Source organism: Harpia harpyja, chromosome 23 (genome assembly GCF_026419915.1).
Source record: "Harpia harpyja isolate bHarHar1 chromosome 23, bHarHar1 primary haplotype, whole genome shotgun sequence".
Taxonomy (NCBI): domain Eukaryota; kingdom Metazoa; phylum Chordata; class Aves; order Accipitriformes; family Accipitridae; genus Harpia; species Harpia harpyja.
Window position 1 is genome coordinate 4511285 of NC_068962.1, and position 17558 is coordinate 4528842.

The window sequence follows — 17558 nt, forward strand, 5'->3', positions numbered from 1 at the left end:
TACTCTGTTCACACAAGTCTAGTTCAAATGAGAAACAGATGGCTCTTTTAGATACAGTTTCAAAAATTCACTTTTAATGGTTTATGCTTCTCTGAGAGTTAGTTTCCCTATGGCTGGGGCATCATAGTTGAATACATGTGTATTCCTTCACTGCTTTACAGCAAGGTAAAACATGCTAGTTTAAATTGCTTTCAGTTTTTAAGCTAACTTGTTTTACTAAAGTATCTTAGCTGTGAGGGCAGTCACATCTGGTTTCGGAGAACTAACTAGCCGGTGCAAAGTAATTCCTTAAAGCACATACCTCTTGATTCTGAAGGTCAGTGGTTTTGTTTCCTACTAAGACAACACTGTAGAAGCGTGCCTCTAAGCTGTGGGATGATCTAACTAGCAGCACAGAATGATTGGATGAGCAATTGAAAAGCTCTTGGTTTGGTTTGAGATTTCTGTGTCTCAGCAGGTTTGGGGTGTATAGGATTCATGCTTCAAGCTCATAGCTGATGAATTCATGACTATGATCAAGAATTTATGGAGTTTCAAGGTGAGTTTCCCTCTTATTTTTTCAATTTTTATTGTTAACTACTTGTAGGTAAGATAATTTATTTTTATCCAACATGCTCTGTCAGGTGTACAGTGAAGCATTCTTAAAAGCTGTCCTTAGGTGGTGGTTGAGACACTCAGTGATGGACATTTAAGTGTTTGTTACGCTTCTTTGAGGGATTTTTTTTTTCTGAGAGCTATGCCATTTACAAGTCATTCTCTAAAGATTATAGTTGTTGAGAAGAACCTTTTTGAAGGTGCTCTGAATGGAGAGGTAACGTTCTTCAAGTCCAGAAATAGCTGGATTTGGAAGTTCTTGTGAACACGGATTTCTTTCTCTTGGTTCTGAGAATCACATTTCAAAGAAAATCTTTTTGACCAGTAGAATTCTTCTGATTGGGGAAGGATAGGAGCATCACTTGTTTAGGGAATATTAATCTAGTCAGGCTTTCAAAGTCCAATGTAAATTCATTAGGTTTTTATTTAACAATCATGACCTTTAAAGCAATTTGATTCTAAACAGTTTGGCAAAGGATTTGCTTACCACTGCCCTTTGGGTTTTCTTTAGTTTTGCTTTAGTTTTGCTTATTTGGGGGTCATTCAGACTGTATTGCTACATGCTGGAGGTTGTGGCTGAGTAACACTCTATTCTGTTCCAAATTCCTTCCTACTTTTTTCTCATCTCTAATTTAGGATTCCTGCAAAAATAATACATCATCAAGACAGGGAATCTCTTTTAGATAACCTCTTCCGCTGCTCTTTAAGAGTAAAACAGAGTATACTTACATTGCTCCTAACAGCAAAAATAAAGGGTGTCTATGGCCAATTCTGGATTTGAGGGAGCTGAGTGTTTTCAATACTTCATTAGCTCTGTTTGATAACACTGAATTAATAATCCTCTGAATTAATAAGGTAAAAATACACGCTCTCTCTCATAGCCATTCATTGTGCTCACGTGAGAGAGATCTTGTTACAGTCAGGTGTTCGCACCAATACAGAATTCTGTCATAACCAGTACAAACTCTCGCTGTGCTATTGGTGAGGATTTGGCAGCATGGCAAGGAACACAAAGTCTAACATCTCAAAGATGAGATGCTATTTAGTTTGGTGTTGGGCCTTGAGAAGGTCAGTATCTGTTAACTGGAGGACTGAAATCTACTAAGAGGTTGAAATGTCTGTGCTGAAGAGTGTTTCTACTAGAGAATATGAGGGTTAGCTATAAATAAGCTTATGTGTGTGAAACGTTTCTAACTGCACTGCTTTCCTTGCATTGTTTTTAAAAGTAGCTTTGACTATTAAGGTTCTTATAATTAGAAAATAATACCCTTCCTAGAAGTAGGAGGTGAGGCGAGAAGATAGATTCCTGTCAATCTCCTAATTGTACAGAACTTCAGCTTATGGACCAGAAGTCTCTGCTAGGCCACTTCACCATCATAAGTGTTGCCTGTGTTGTCCTGTGGCTGTATGTTGCTTTTTTCATCTTCTGTTTCTTGTTTCTTCATAAGGTTCATCTGTAAGGTCCAAAAATAAGTGAGTGTAAGCTCCAAGGCTCATCTCGCAACAATTTATAGAGCTGTGGGAAAGTATGGGAGACCAGATGGCTTAAGATGATGTGAATTTCTGCTGCTGTGGAAGGGTGTGATCTACAGTCCCCCTCCACCACTGGTACAGCAGTAGCGTTTGCATGGTAATGTAGCAAGTGCAAGTCATTCTTTGGGCTGAGAACTAACACGGACAAAAATAAAACTTTGCTGCTGGCTGTGAAGTCACAGATGTGCCAGTGCTGGCACCAGGAGAGAGGCTGGAAACTCAGGCCAAGATACAGGTTAAGGCTAGCCCTTTTGGTGACAGAATGGTTTTGAATAAGGTAGTAATGAGTCTGCAACATTAAAAAGACAAGACCTTATTTCCTTGTTAAGACACTAGACAAAGTACTCATGAAGGCTCGGAGAAATCAGATCTCTCCATCTTTCATTTACTGAGTTTGTGGCAAAAATATTAACGTGTTGATATGTTAATTTAAAGTAATTGTATGACACAGAACATTAAAGAGAATCTTTAATTATAATTTTGCAGTGCCACAGATATGATAGGTAAGAATTTTTTTAATTTTTCATGTCTGAGTCAATTTCTGTAAAAGTTATTTTCCAGATTTTGCCTCCTGTGCAAGTTCAGTATTTGGCTGTAAGCTTTTGCTAAATGAACAATAAATTAAGCTTTTCTTTTCACTGTGCTGTATTGTTGATTTCTGTGTGCTGCTGAGTTGGTGCAACACAGCTATAGCAGTAATAATTAGTATTCAGTATTCTTGCTGGAACATGCTAATTCTGCAGGCTGAAACACTAGGAGTTTTAGGAAAGCATAAAATAAAATTAAAGTAGCTGTAGGCTCTGTTGGTAAATACGACTAAAATTGAGACGGTCATAATCATACTTTGTTATGGGAAAGATTATAGACCAGGCTTTTCTGATGGGAAAATGATATTGATGTAGTCTAGTTTCTTTTGGGAAAATAATGTAGACAATGCTAGAGACAGCGATTGCAGGACGGAAGATGTTACTGCTGTCTCAAAAGGCTGACATAGGGGAACATGTATTCTCCGTAAAATTGGTTTAAACTGCTCAAAATAAGCTTTCTTGTGCATAGCTCTTTAAAGTGGACACTCAGTGAAGTAAAACTTTTAAAATTAGGTAGTTGTTTAGTGTGTCCTTGAAAATACCTGCACGGTAGACCTATATGGAGGCAGTCAAAAGATTTTGCAAATCAAAGTGCTTTCAAAATATTGGGAATTTTTTGCAATTGGAAGCAATTGTTGTTTTGATAGCTAAGAAAATAGTGCATTTTTTAGTTGTAGAATATTCCAGGTGGGAAGGGACATCAGGAAGTCTCTAGTCCCAAACCCCACTCAAAGTGGTATCAGACTAGAATTTCAGCATTTTACTTAGTTTACTCTTAATTTTTTGCAAAATGTCATCATATGCACAATATTTCTGGTACATCAAATTGTCACAAAGCAGTAAGATCTTCCTCTGAAATAACTCTTTGCAAAACGTACATCTCCCTTACCCAAAAGTGTGTCTGTCTTACTAAACAGTTCTGTAATTTGCTTTTAAGAGGTTAAGCTTTCCTTTTTAGCTTTTCTTTTTCTTTTTAATAAAGTAATACTAATTTCTGTCACTGTGTGTGTAAACAATGCAATATTTTGTTGCTAGTAAGTATTTTATTTAAAAGAAGAAAACATCTGATAGAATACATTGGCTGACTTGAAAGTGCTCTTTGCATAGTGATTGTGCTGCAGCTCGGGGCATGCAGAAGTGGGTTAATAGAATGCTGCTGCAAGGGTGCTGACATTTATTAGATCTTCTAAGGCGATAATGCTTTTCAACGTAAGCTTCAGTCTCATATGTTTTATGCGTATGCCTGTCATCTTTGGTCTTAATTTAACTAAATGCAGCATGCTGGTGGGTGATTAAGAATGGTCTGCAGTGCCCAAATATTTCCATAGTCTTCTCTTCCACACATCGATCAGGGTTTTGTATACCACTGTGCACACTTGCAAGGCCTGCAATTCTTGCCCTAGTCAAAACAGATCTCTCTTTCCTATTATAAGAGCAAAATGAGCTTTTTATTTCCATAGTTGATTGGGAAAGTTTAGAGATCACTGGGGTAGGAGATGGTTCCTAGGATTTCTAGCAAAGTTAGAGAGTGAGAACCAACTAGCTATACATACAGCTTTTCTACATATGTAACTGCTGTCATTAGCATTCTAACTTTTTGTATGCTTACACAGCACCATTCCTGCTTAATAAATAAATAAATAAATCTTTTATACTGTGTAAAAAATCCTTTGTACTGACACCATTTATTCTTATGTTAATACAGGAATATGTGGGTTGGTATTAAACATCTTTATAACTTTGTCTGCAATGAGGAGGCTGTATAACCTGAGTACGTTGTATATTTGAAACAAAGCAAATTTAGTACATAGACACATCCTTTAGTGTAAGGGTACTGTCTTTGTTCATACAAGAAGTAGGTGTTACAGTGCTTTTTAATACAGCTTTTGTCAGGAAAATCAAGTGTTTATGGTGCTTCATAATTTGTATATGTTCCTCTTAAGTACTGCCTAGTGAATATTTGTAAATCGATATTTACAAACAAGGCTTACATCTGAATGCTTTACACTGCATTAATGTAGTGTTACATCCTACAAAATTCTTCTTATGAAGATTTGGACTTCTTATGCTGTAACTACAGTACTGATAACAAAGCAGCATCTTTTTTTAAACATGTATATTTTCTGCCTCCCAGGTAGTGCCTCCTATTAATTAAAAAATTGACCTTCAAGCATTCCTATTAATACTGAAAAATCAGTGTGAGCTTAGAAGTTAGATTCCCCCCCTTGATTTGCATTAACAAAACTGGTTCTGTTCCAGTTTTTAAGATGTTATTTATGTCCCTGCTGATGTCATGGTCAGTAATACACTTCTGTTCTCACAGGGAGTGTATTATATTGCTGCTCTTTGGGAAAAGCAGAGGAGGAAAAATAGAAAGTCTCTGTGTGAGTTGAGTAAAAAGATACAGAAGTTTACAAATAGAAAACAAATTATTACTTTTATAGTATAATCAAACTTTAAATTCTGCAGGGCTGTCACTTTCAGACAACAATGAACATACTTTACTTATGTGAACTGTTTTTTCTCCAAGATATTTTTACTTCTGAGGCTATAGATGTTAAGCATCTTCTTTCCTTTCTTTGACAGGAAATTCTGGTGATTAAAGATCATGGCAACCATAGAGGAACTGGCCCATCAAATTATTGAACAGCAAATGGGAGAGGTACATAAATTTTGAGTCCTATTTAAGAGACATTGAATGACTGATATGTAAAAACCAAAATTACAAGAGAAAATAATTTTTAGTACACCCAAAGCTTCCAGAGACTCTCCCATGGAAGACTAGAACTTATGTCCATTTTAAAGTTATGCTGCAAAGTCTTTTTTGCCAAAGTTTGCCCCACAGAAATGAAGCAAAGGAAAATCTAGCAGTTTTTCCAGTAAGTGACTAGCTGTTCAGCTCTGCTTTTTGGGCCTGTAGTGGTCTTCAGAGAGCCGTCTGGTTGTATAATTGATTTGCTCACTTTCAGAGTTGTCGATACATAGCTTTTACTTTCCAATTAAGCAATTGCTTCAGTTGTTGTTTTTGTTTTCACTAGTAAAGGTTTGCCATGCTCTTCACTGTAAAATATTTGTTGGTGTTTGGTATAAGTCACAAGGAAGATTGAACTTCTGGTTTTAATTTTCTGTAACCTGTGTGCTGAATCTGTGTACTGCAGCCAGAGAACTTCCAGAGATGCACAGATAGTTTGGGAGTGGGGATAAGAGTATATATACTTATCTAGAAGGTTTCATCATAGCGTAATCTATTTAAAATTAGCACCAGTTTAAATTACATAGAAGCAGTAACTTATTTATCTTAAATAAATGGTATTTTTTAACTTGAAATATCCACTTTTGATTTCTTGTCTAGACATAGACATAATTTTCAAGTAATTTTAGTTCCTCTCAGTCTTGATTTCAAATAGAAAGGGGGTGGCGGGATGGTTAATTCTATTCTGTACAAAGTCTTACGCTTTTATTGTAGCATCTGAGTGTTGCTAAGTCTATCTCAAAGGATGTGATTTATGTGATGTATAGTGTTTTCTTTTTCTCACTTGTGCTCTCTGTAGGTGAGAATGGCGTCTCTAGTGTAGTTTTGTTTTAGTAATATAATTCCTTGTGGAGGTCTAAATAGGGCTGTATTTCCTGGGTTTTCTTGTTTTGTTATTTTTGACTAGTACAGGCTAGTCAAAGTAGCTGGAGTGTACGTTCCAGTCCGAAAAGAGAATGGTGTGATGATGGTTTTTAGCCTCTCTGAGGGTTGTTTCTCAATTTTATAGTATGATTCCATGAGACACTGAGCTGACTTAGTATCTCAGTGCCGTGGGAGAGGGAAGGTCCTTCTTCTGTTTCTTACCTTATTTAATTTCCACACTAACAGCAAGCTAACCCAGCCAAAACAAGTGGAAGGTTTTCTGCTGGGTTAGTGCGTTGAGTAGGGTCTGAGAAGGCTCTAATGAGTACCAGAGCCAGCGTAAAGGAGGTGGCTGGTAGCCAAGGGGAGGCAGGGGAGAAGACGGAGGGATTGGAGGTGTGACACTGCAGAGAGCTGTTGGCTGTTCCTGTTCATGGTGAAACTGCAGCCTTACAGTTTTCATGGATATCATTTTGTCAGCAGTGTAGATTAGGATTTGTCCTTTAGCAAAGTTTTACTGAGCCTGAGACCATCACATCTCACTTGGCAGCAGTGCGGCTCAAGCATTCCCCAGTCCTCCCTTAGCCACTTCTTCTCATGCTATGCTAGTCTGGCTCATGTAAGCTCTGTCTCTGCATGGTGGACAAAACTGAAAAAAAAAAATTATGGGATAGTGGAGGAAGGTCTTCTCCCTCCCAGTTGGGGTCAGTTCCCTTATCTGGTGCAAGGTGCAGCCCAACCTGGCACGTGGTTAGAAGGACTGAAAAGCATCACCCAGGGTAGTGCAGGGTGGGACTCCGTAAGCCAAAATTACTGTCAAACTTGCATGCCATGCATGAGTGCACTGCCTGAAAGGTGGAGTCAGCAAGTAAAGCGGTCTTACGGGGGCCTTCATGTAGTATCTTACGTTCCTACCTACCTGTGACCTACCGGCTGTAATTGCTTGGTGGTGTTCCTATTCAATGTAAGCATTGAAAACCATAGTTTAAGGTCTATGAAACTTCAGCGGTATTTTTGCTAGCATTTGTAATTCTCTTCAATGTTGAAATAGTTTTAATTGAATTTACAAGAAAAATCTACATAAGTAGAACATGAAAGGAAAAAGACAGGTGTTTCCATTCTGAGGAGAATAGAAAGTGCTCCTGTGTCTCATTGAAATAATGGTCAAAAGTGTTCTGTGACATAGGTTTTGATTTCTTTATAATATTAATTATAGTTTGTGAAGCATTTTAAAACACAGAATAATCACAGACGCTTTTATGATAATGTTCACAAATGTGTTTTTGTTAGTTTAGGGCTTTTTAGCATAAAAGCAAAACTTATTAAAAAGAAGAATTTATAGCCTTGCCTATATGGAGCGTTGCACAATGTTTATCTTTTCTCAGATTCTGCCAACTGCTAGGCATCTTTTGCTGAGTGTGGGATAATTCATGTTTCTACATCAAGATCACATTCCTTGATTCATGTAGGGAAGTTGTCTGTCAAGAGCCTGCAGCAATCGTCTTTCTTTAATCTGTGGTTGGGTACGCTAAGTAAATGGTGGTTTGTTTCCACAGTTGTGCCAAGTAACAGTAACAGAGGAAAGCTATGTATTTGAAACAGTCTGTCATACACGTACAAAATATAATTTTTAAAAAATATTGTGGTTATTCTTATCAGTATTTTTTTTCACTGCAATAAAAAGAACTGTATTCTGTATAGAAGTAAAACTGTCAAGCTGACATTTTATAGGGTTGAAGAGCAGTTTTACTTATACAACATGTAGATCATGACATTTTAACGGAGCAAATGTAAAACAGTCCTGGAATATGTAGCTTATTTTGTAAAGCAAAGATAAATTCACATAAAACTCCGATTGCCTGTAAATCACCACGTGTTCATGTCATTTGAAAGGCTGATGCAGAATTTTAGTGGTTGAAAGCATCTCTTCCAAACTGTAAATGTTGCTGTATGATGAAAGCTTCTTTGTCCTTTACTTAAGCAAAGAAGCAGATGAAGTGTTTGAATATGGAAAGCATTCATAGTCATGAAAAATTGGGTATTTTTAGAAAGCAGTGTTCGAAAATGTCTTGGGCAGTGGTTTGACAAGCATTTCTTTTGATGGTGCTGGCAGTTTAAGCGATCCCCCCAGCTGCTTAATCCCACTCTCTCATTTGCTCTGATGCGTCTGCTTCTGAGCATTGTGGAGATCTGGATAGAAGGTTTGAGCTATGCTAAGAATAGCCTTTGTTTGTCTGTCTGTTTGCTGGGCTGCTTTTTAACCTGCATCAGTGTCCTATTCCAGATCACTGAATGACTAACCAACCAATTTAACCTACCAAGCTGAAGGGGTAGGAGCAAGTAGGTTATAAGAGCTGAGACTGGTAGCAAAAGTAATGCCTTTATGGGTAAAATTTCAAAATCAGCTTAGGCTGATGGGAGCTTCTATTTCTGCTGTAAGGGGAAGTCTTACCCACCGCTCCTTCCCCTTCTCATGCTCACCTCCAACTGCATCTTCTTGCCTCCTTTCTTCTGCTGGTACTAGCATTTACATGGTAGCATGGTTGCAAAATCAGGAAGCTGATCCAGGAGGAACGAAAAAGTTCTCAACCTGTTATGAAACAGTACCTTTACTGTGATATAGATATATATTCTCTATATTAATTCTTGGGGGGGCAGTTGAAGAGGAGCATTTTTATGGTGGTGTAAATACTGGGAATTATTATTAATACAGAATTGCAGGATGTTCCAGAGTTTTTGAACTGCAAAAAGTTTGGGGAGTTACTTGGGAATTTAAGACAAAAATTTCAGTTTGAAGGTATCTGTAAATTCTGTGAAGACAAACTTCCTTTGTACTACAAAAAGTCTGGCCTTTCTGTTCACGCCTCTACAAATAGCAGCTGTACTTCTTAATTTTTACTGACAAAAAATGTAATGAATAATACCTTCCCCCATATACCTATGGCTATAGCATGTGAAGAATTTTTAAAATATTTATAATCATTAAAACACTTCCAGAAATTGTGTCTGAGAGCATTCACACAGAGATTTAAATTTGTTTTAAGATACACTGCCTGCCAACTTCATGCATTTCATTCATTATCTCTAACTTTCTTGATAGTTCCCCAGGATAGAATTCTGTTGTTCTGGTTTTGCTGCTTTAACAGAAAGACAGAACAGAAAAGACAATTGCTGTGTTTCCACACCGAAAATTCTTTTGTCACTTTAAGTAAGCCATTAAGGTAAAAGTATTTTAGTGTCAATGTAGCACAGCTATGATGAAAAAGGTATTGTGTCTCATGAACATCAACAGTAATAAACATTCAGTCTGATTGACTTACAGGGACTTGTCAACAATTAATTGTTTTACTTAATGTGTTTCTAAATTTCAAATTGGAAGGTATTTCAAAATGGGTTTAAAACAGTGAAACAAACAATTTTCTAACTAGCAAAATTAAGCTATTAAATTAGATTACAAGCATTTGCGTTCCTTATGCAGTAAGAGTGTCAGACTTCCCATAGCCTTGTGCAGAGAAATGAGAAGTTGGTGAAACCTTAAGGTTTCATCCGTTAAGATAGTGTATCCATCCTTAAGGTAGTGTATCCACTGCCAATCCATTACATTTGTTTCTTCTTTCTAGGTTACCCATTCCAGGGGAGCTGTTAGACAAACACTAATGGATGGGACAGCACAACGAATACAGATTGTCCCTGCAGATTCAGGCCTCTCTTTACCACAACGTATACAGGTATGCTTCATCCAATATATTTTAAAAACAGATATGAACTATTTATTTCTGCGAGTTTTCACATACGGTTCTTTCTTATTTGCATCATATTATTTGCTTGAATGTAAATATTCAGCCCTGGGTGGCAGAGACCATTTCTATAGAAACAGGAATTCCAATGCTTCCCCCTTTTTTTTTCCTTTTTTTTCTCCTAAGAATTTTAAGATTACAAAAAATTACAACCACTGAACAGAAGACTTTTCCCAATACCGTAATGATACTGCTCCTTAAAAGCTGAATAATTTTTAGATATAGTAATTCAACTGAGTTGTTGGAACATTTCTACATTTTGGAGCAGGGAGGGAGGGAAATACTGCATTGTATTGTCAATACAAATCATGAAAAAGTGCAAGGGAACCTAATGCCTGAGAAGGATACTAGTTTTTGGTTGTCCCAACCAATGTTATATGTCCTGGTATGCTAATTCATAGCCTGGCCAGGTAATAATCTCCAATTCAAGTGAGGGTATGAAGTTTTTGGCAATGTAGGTAGTTAAATCAACATATATATGTGTATATAGAGATGAAGAGGATTTGGGGAATGGAATTTTATATTTCATCCCTTAAAAGTCAATGCAAGTCCTTGCAAACATTTTCTTTTTAAATTTCATCCTAGAGAAAAATATCAGCTGCAGAATAAATTTTAAAAATATTCTCAGATATATGTTGTTGCATACAAAACCACTAATTTAAGTGAGCCAGCTGCTAGTATAATCTTGGCTGATTTTTCTTCTGCTGGCTTCACTCTTCAACATTTTCCAATGTTTTTTCCCATTTCAGTGCATTGCATTCAAGCTTTTAACCTTCCAAGACTCTTCACAACCGCCCTCCCTTACATGATCTTTTGTTTTGTTTTATCACCCCCTACCTGTGGTCTAGTCCTGGTACCAGTCTCATCTATCCAGTAGATCTTCATTCTTTCAGCTACCTCCACTCCTTTTCTATGCTTTGTGTACAGCTGTACCTTCCATTATCTAATTTATGTTAATCAATAAAAAACCATCTCTTTATCCTCTGTTTTCATTGTTAATACCTGTATGCTAATGAAGTCCCTGTAGCGTGAAGCCATTTAATGTAATTTCAGCATCAGGGTCTGAATGTGGGACGAGGACATAAACCCCATGAGCCTTTATTGTTGAACAGCAGGACAGTTCTGTTGGTTCAAAGACAGTGGCAGACATCTAACCCTTCTGTGTCAGGTTTTTTGTGGGGGGACAACTACTTTTGGTTGGGCACTGTAATTACTGCAAATGATCAACATAGAAGAATTGTATTTCTAGGGACAGGGACCTTTATATAGTTTTTCATTGTCTCATGTAGCTGGAAGATCATTTGTTTCTAAGCCAGCTATTTTGCCCCTTGTCTTTTTCCACCACACTCATTGATTCTTGCTTCAAAGTGGATGGTGAGTGCTTTGAGGCGGTGGGTTGTCTCTTGATATGTGTGGAACAGCACTCAGTCGAATGGCATCCTTCCTACAACAGGCATCTACAAACCTGTCACCAAAATCAATGATAATAAACTAGATATGAGATAGAACTTAGTAATGAAAACTTTCCTCAAAGCAGAATTTATGTGAAGAGTAAAGCAGTTTGTAGGAACGAGTACATCTCAGTGAAATGTTCAAAATAAATGTTAAGTTGATCATTTTGAGTTTATATTTTCAATCAATATTTTTTCCTTTATTTTATTGTTGTTAAATGCACATAAATAATTATCTGAAATCTTGAAACACAAAATCCTCAGTAAAACGTTCTTTAAAACATGTTTCATTAGTCATCCTTTTTATGGAATGATAACATTTCTCTAGGATAAAAGTTGAACGTCACATTTGTTGTTAAACAGACATTTCTGTTCAAAACTGGCTCTGTTATAAACAAGTGAATTAGTCGTCTGTGTTTGGACACTTTTTTTTTTCCCCCTAAAATAGGAACACAGAATTATTGAGGTATTTAATTTATTGAAATGGTGTTCAAATGGAAGTCAGAACTTGTTAGTGGACAAGGCTTAATTAAAAGCAATAAAGGAAAATACTATCCTCCATTATCGTCAGGGTGCTTAAATGAAATACATGGGGGAACTATATTTTTTAAGCAGACAATCCTGAATTAATATATTCCTGTTTTAGAACATTATCCCTTTAGCGATACTGAATTTTAGATTATTAAGAAACATCATGTGTTGTCACTGAGCCCTGATGGATTCCCTTGAGAAGATAAGTGGTTTTCTTTTTCCCTCTGATTATGTCTTTCTCTTATGTCAACATTTAGGTACTGCAAGTTGTTATACTTTGGTGAACTGCTCCACTTTTCAGAGTCCCACTGCAACTTAGGTGGACTTTTTGCAGGTATATGGCCATACGAGATCAGCTGCAAACAGAATGGGCTTAATTGTTTAAGCTGCTTTCTCTTATGCTCTGTCAGTTGTCAAATGCTTGACAGCTGCAGAAACCATTTGCGCAGATTGAATAGCTTTGTATGGATATTAAGGTAACGCTAGACCTACTATATCATGTAGTGAAAACTACCTGGGCATCCTTCTAGAATTGCAGGAAGCCATTTGAAGAATTAGGACACTATTTGTTAAATAGGAGGTGAAGTGAATTGTGTGAAGTAGCAATGGTTCTTCTGCCTACTGTCCTGCCATATTTATCTACAAATACTTACCTTTTTTAAATTATAGACCTGGACTACAATAGTAAAAAAGATAATTTAGCATATATATCCAAAAAATCATTTCAACTTTAGTTCAGATTTTCATCTTCACTGTTTGGGATGTGCTATTTTTTGAGTTAGTTTTATACTATACTTTGTATAAACCTAACTAGATCAAGTATATTCCTTTTTGGATGTACACATAGTTGCACTTTTAAGTTTTGATAGGGAGATTTTAGATAAGGGTGTCTTTCAAAGAGCAGGTCTAGAAATTCAAGAAACAGCACAATATTCTGTGTTTGGCTTTTGTATGTGTGTGCACCCTGTTGAGAATAACATGCATTGGATTTCTCCTAATCCCAATAAAGTGGATGTGTTTGGAGGGAAAGGGAAGGGACCATCAGCTACTTCAAAAATACCGGAAATGACACCGGAGAAATAAAGTTTGTCAGTGAAGAAAAAGGTAATGGAAGGAGGAGGTTAGGCAAAGAAGGGAATTAAAAGGGCAAGGAAGTTTGCCTTCTAAAGAATATAGAACCAACATAAAGGAATTGAAAGGAGAAATAAGGAACTACTGTAGTCATTTGTGGTCCTGGACAACTGAATGGGAAACCCTGTATTAATCATGTTGATAACTATTGTGGGCTTTTGCATTGTCTTCCCACCCTACACCCCAAATCTCATGATAATTTACATTCTTTTCTTATATCTTTAGCATCTGGAATTCTATCATCTTACCTGAACTTCTCTGTTAAATAAGCTTTTAATTGTGTTTTGCAGAGAAAAAAATTGAAATTTGATCCATTAAAATGTTAATAGCAGAAGGCCACCCGAAGGAAACACGTTCCTTTTGTGTATTTTGAAACTCATAATTTCTGAATATTTGAAAGTGGCAATATTGATTTATAACTGCTGCAATTAGATACTCAATAATTTTTATCTCTCACTGCTTATCTTTTTAAAACATAAGCTATACACAGGTTTTTGAAACAAATTTAAGTATATTGAACATTTAGAGAAAGTAGTAAGCTAGTTGTGAAGGTGCAATAGCAAATTTGATAGACTTGTGTGAAATTATGCCTCATTCAGTTTCTTTGTGCCCCTGTTTTCCACCTAGAAAATATAATTAATATTGCTGCCCTAATTACATGAAACTAGTTATGATAAGTGTTAGACCATAAAATAAATCATTTCATCAGTAATAAGGACCATATAAATGTTAGGGATGGATAGATGGACATAAATGTTTGGTTATAGGTACAAAAAAAAATTAATAGGAGCTATTTTATTGATCTGTAATTCAAAAAATAGTTTGCAGGAAACAGTCCTTGTAGGATGATTCTCCTTATTCTCCAGAATAAACGAGGCAGTCTTCCATATAGGCCTTTTGATGGAGAAAAGCAGCAAGTGACTAAAAGTAAGATTTATAATTGAAGATTTATGGAATCTTGATTATTTTCTCTGAGGATTATAATCTTCTGACAAAGATGGCAAAAAATGGAGTTTAGTGGAGGATTATTTAATAAAGTGCTGCTGTATTTGTGCTTGAAAATAGGGATAAAATGGAAAAAACTGTAGGTCTGTTCTTGATAATGAAATGAAACATGAAAATAAGTTTTTCCTTTAAAAAAAAATAAATAAAAAATGGCAGGGAGAGAGATTCTGGTTTACTTTATTTAGGAATATCTATGTTAAAAAAAAAGCCCCCCAAAAAATGAAGCCTAAAATGTATGTACAGGTGCAACAAGATTATTGCTTTTCTTGCTGTTTGATGCTTACTTTTTTCACTTGGAAGTCTACATTTGTGTTTTTAAGAAGTTTTTTGTTAAGCAGCCAAACCTGGGAGGTGCTAAGCACTTCACGTGGTATGCAGTGAATTCAAGAGTTAAGATTTCTCATAACCTGATGGGTCCTAGGGCTGAGCTACAGACATACCTCAAATTCTGGATGCTAGAATTGTCAAGGGTTTCAGTAGTGTTGTAAAAGCATGGGCCAATTGTAAAACTTGAGTATGAACTCAGGTTTTGACTTCAAACACCCTTGATTGAAATGTGTTTAAAATACAATGAAAATCCAAGGTTTCGCCTGAGTTTACTTCACTCTTGTGTGACAGAGGGGAAGATGATCCTGCTTCACAAATGTCAAAAGCAGAATTCCCGTTTTCTTCAAGTGCCCGGATTGGGCCCCAAAGGTGAACTTAAATTACCATAACAATTTGAGATAAATGTATTATTAGATTGTCACAGATCAGCAGACGGGCCAGAAGATTCAGATTGTTACAGCACTTGATCAGAGCTCAGCAGGCAAGCAGTTCATCTTAACAAATCATGATGGCTCTACCCCAAGCAAGGTGATCCTTGCCAGACAAGATTCCACTCCAGGAAAAGTTATCCTAGCAACTCCAGATGCTGCAGGTGTCAACCAACTGTTTTTTGCATCCCCTGATATATCTGCACAACACATCCAGGTAGATAATCCACTTTATTTCATAATTTTGGTTCAAATGGGATAAGGAGAGATGTTTTATTTCCAAATATGTCTGTCTGGGTTCTCCTTTTTTGAGTTTTTTTTTAAATGGTATACTTTTCCTTGTACTAGGACACAGCATGGATACTTAGAAATTATGAAGAAAACTTTTTTTTTTTTTTTGTAAATTTATTGCTTTTAAAATTTATACCCTGGCTCATGACATTAGAAAGAATACTGTTATTTTTATTGTCATTTCCAGCTCTTGCCATACTAACAGTCCTTCTTCATTTCTGCTTCATTGACTCTCCATCTGTTTTCATGTATTGTTGAAAAACATACTCTTTTCTCCATTGTCTTATCACTTAACATTTCCTTCTGCTTGTTTTCCTTTTTGTACACTGTTGTAACTACTGTTCAGCTGTGTGAATTGTACTCCAAGGTAGTTTCTCAGAGAGACTATTCAGCAGGGAAGTAAATTACTCAGTGGGGGTGGGAAAATAACACTAAAGATTTTGGGTTTACTAATGTGAGATTGTAACTAGTCAGGGTTGTAACTCCCTAAACTGGCCCCCTTAGTCCTCATGCTCCAACTTCCAAGGTTTCTGCCCCATATCCTCACCTGGCAAGGACGGGATGGCACTGATGTGATGAACATGAAGAAGATGTGCAGAAGACTTGCAAGATGTGAGCTCCTTCAGCATGAAGTAGGAGATTACTGCACTCCAGCTAAAGCGTAGTTATTGCATATTGTTTAACCATGTACGTTTATGCTGCTGTTAAAATACACCAATGTGGCAGGCCAGGCAGCATTAGGATAGCTACAGTCCCTTTAGTCCAGTATCTTACACTTAAATGATGGCCAGAAACAGTTGCTTAAGGAAAATTATTAAAAACTGGACAAGCAAATAATGATCGTTCTGAGCATATCCTTTCAATTCCATTAGCTGATGATTTAGAGCAACCTCCTGATTTGCAGACTGCAGTGAGACCATCATATTTGATGGCAGCCACTAAAGTTTAACAACCTTTTTTGTTATTTATATAGACCATATATGCTTTGGTCTGTATAATCCTATAGTATAATTGTATGTTGTGCCAAGAATACTTCAGTTCATTTGATCATCTGAGAGAAGTATTTAATTAAGTGCCTCTTGCACTATAAGAAACAGCTATAAAGGATCCGATTGTTTTTATAGATCACTATTATATCCACTTTCAAGTAATATCTTTTCAACTGAAGACCTCTGATCTTTTTAATTTGTGCTCTTCTGGGAGCCAGTCCACTACTCTGATTTGCTACCCACATATTGTGTAAGCTTGAAACATCTCTCTGTATTATATATTACATACTTTTTTTTGAAACTCACAGATCTTTGCAAATGGACATCCAAGGTCCTTGCTCCAAAGATTTTGATTGCTATGAATAGGAGAGCGGTAGCAAAAGCCAATCCTATTGAGAGGCATTTAAGCATGTTTATACACTTTGTATTTTAGGTAAACCTCAACAAAAGTATAAACCAGTGGGATATGATTTGAAGTAATCCATATTAAAAAAATTATTTCCCAAGGCAACTTAAGAGATGAGAAGTGTGCCACATTGGTTTAAAAGGCAAAATTCAGGAATGGAGGAAGTTTGGACAAAAAAATTGAAAGCTCTAGTTCTGATTGTACAGTTTGGGCAAAATAGGTTAGTTTGAGAGGCAACAGAGTATTCTGTCACTTTAGTTAGATTGTTCTATTGTCAGCTAATATGTATGGGTACAGATTTCTTTTTTCCACTTAAAGTTCGTGAAATACAGAGTACCATTTTGTTGTTCAACTGCATCCTCTTTGGGATCTTTCATATTTTCTCCCCTATATGATCTTTTCATCTGCAATTTCACCCTTTTTGTTGTTCTTCTGTAGCCTTCACTTGAAATGCCCATTCATTTGCTCTGCAAAAAAACTCTGTATTGCATCTTATCTTTACATTGACTCATTTGGCAAGGCCTTTTCTCCCATCATCTATTTTACCTTCAGTGGCTCTTCTTCATCTTAATAACCAATTTTTATTCTTCATGTTCAAGGTCAGTTGATGAGTTCTCTGAGTCTGGGATTTTTATCTCCTCATGGGCCCAATTCTGTAGTCCTTCCTTATGTGGAACTTCCCATTTCAGTGCAGGTTTCATTTATGGAAGGACTTAGAATTTGTTTATATATATTTTATATAGTGTCATGAAAATACATAATGTTAATAATGGAAATTAGGAAGGAATGAAAGGTTAATATTCTTTTAACTCATCAATATTATTTTTCTTAAAAAGGTGTTATATTAAAACAAAACTTAATAGATGAATCTC

At 36.4% G+C, this 17558-nt stretch overlaps 1 protein-coding gene across 10 annotated transcripts in view; it reads left to right on the plus strand.

Annotated features, from left to right (window-relative positions):
• The window catches only part of NR2C1 (nuclear receptor subfamily 2 group C member 1), a 55293-nt gene that overhangs the window by 13458 nt on the left and 24277 nt on the right, over positions 1–17558 (plus strand). For 2 of the 10 annotated variants that reach the window (XM_052774271.1, XM_052774272.1), the window contains 4 exons: positions 458–538; positions 5301–5376; positions 9951–10058; positions 14987–15217. In XM_052774271.1, the coding sequence (XP_052630231.1) occupies positions 5323–5376; positions 9951–10058; positions 14987–15217 (393 nt within the window). In that variant the 5' untranslated portion in view covers positions 458–538; positions 5301–5322. Of the gene's footprint in view, positions 1–457; positions 539–1846; positions 2225–5300; positions 5377–9445; positions 9552–9950; positions 10059–14986; positions 15218–17558 lie in introns of those variants that run through there. The other 8 variants (XM_052774273.1, XM_052774274.1, XM_052774280.1 and 5 more) reach the window with 6 other exon arrangements.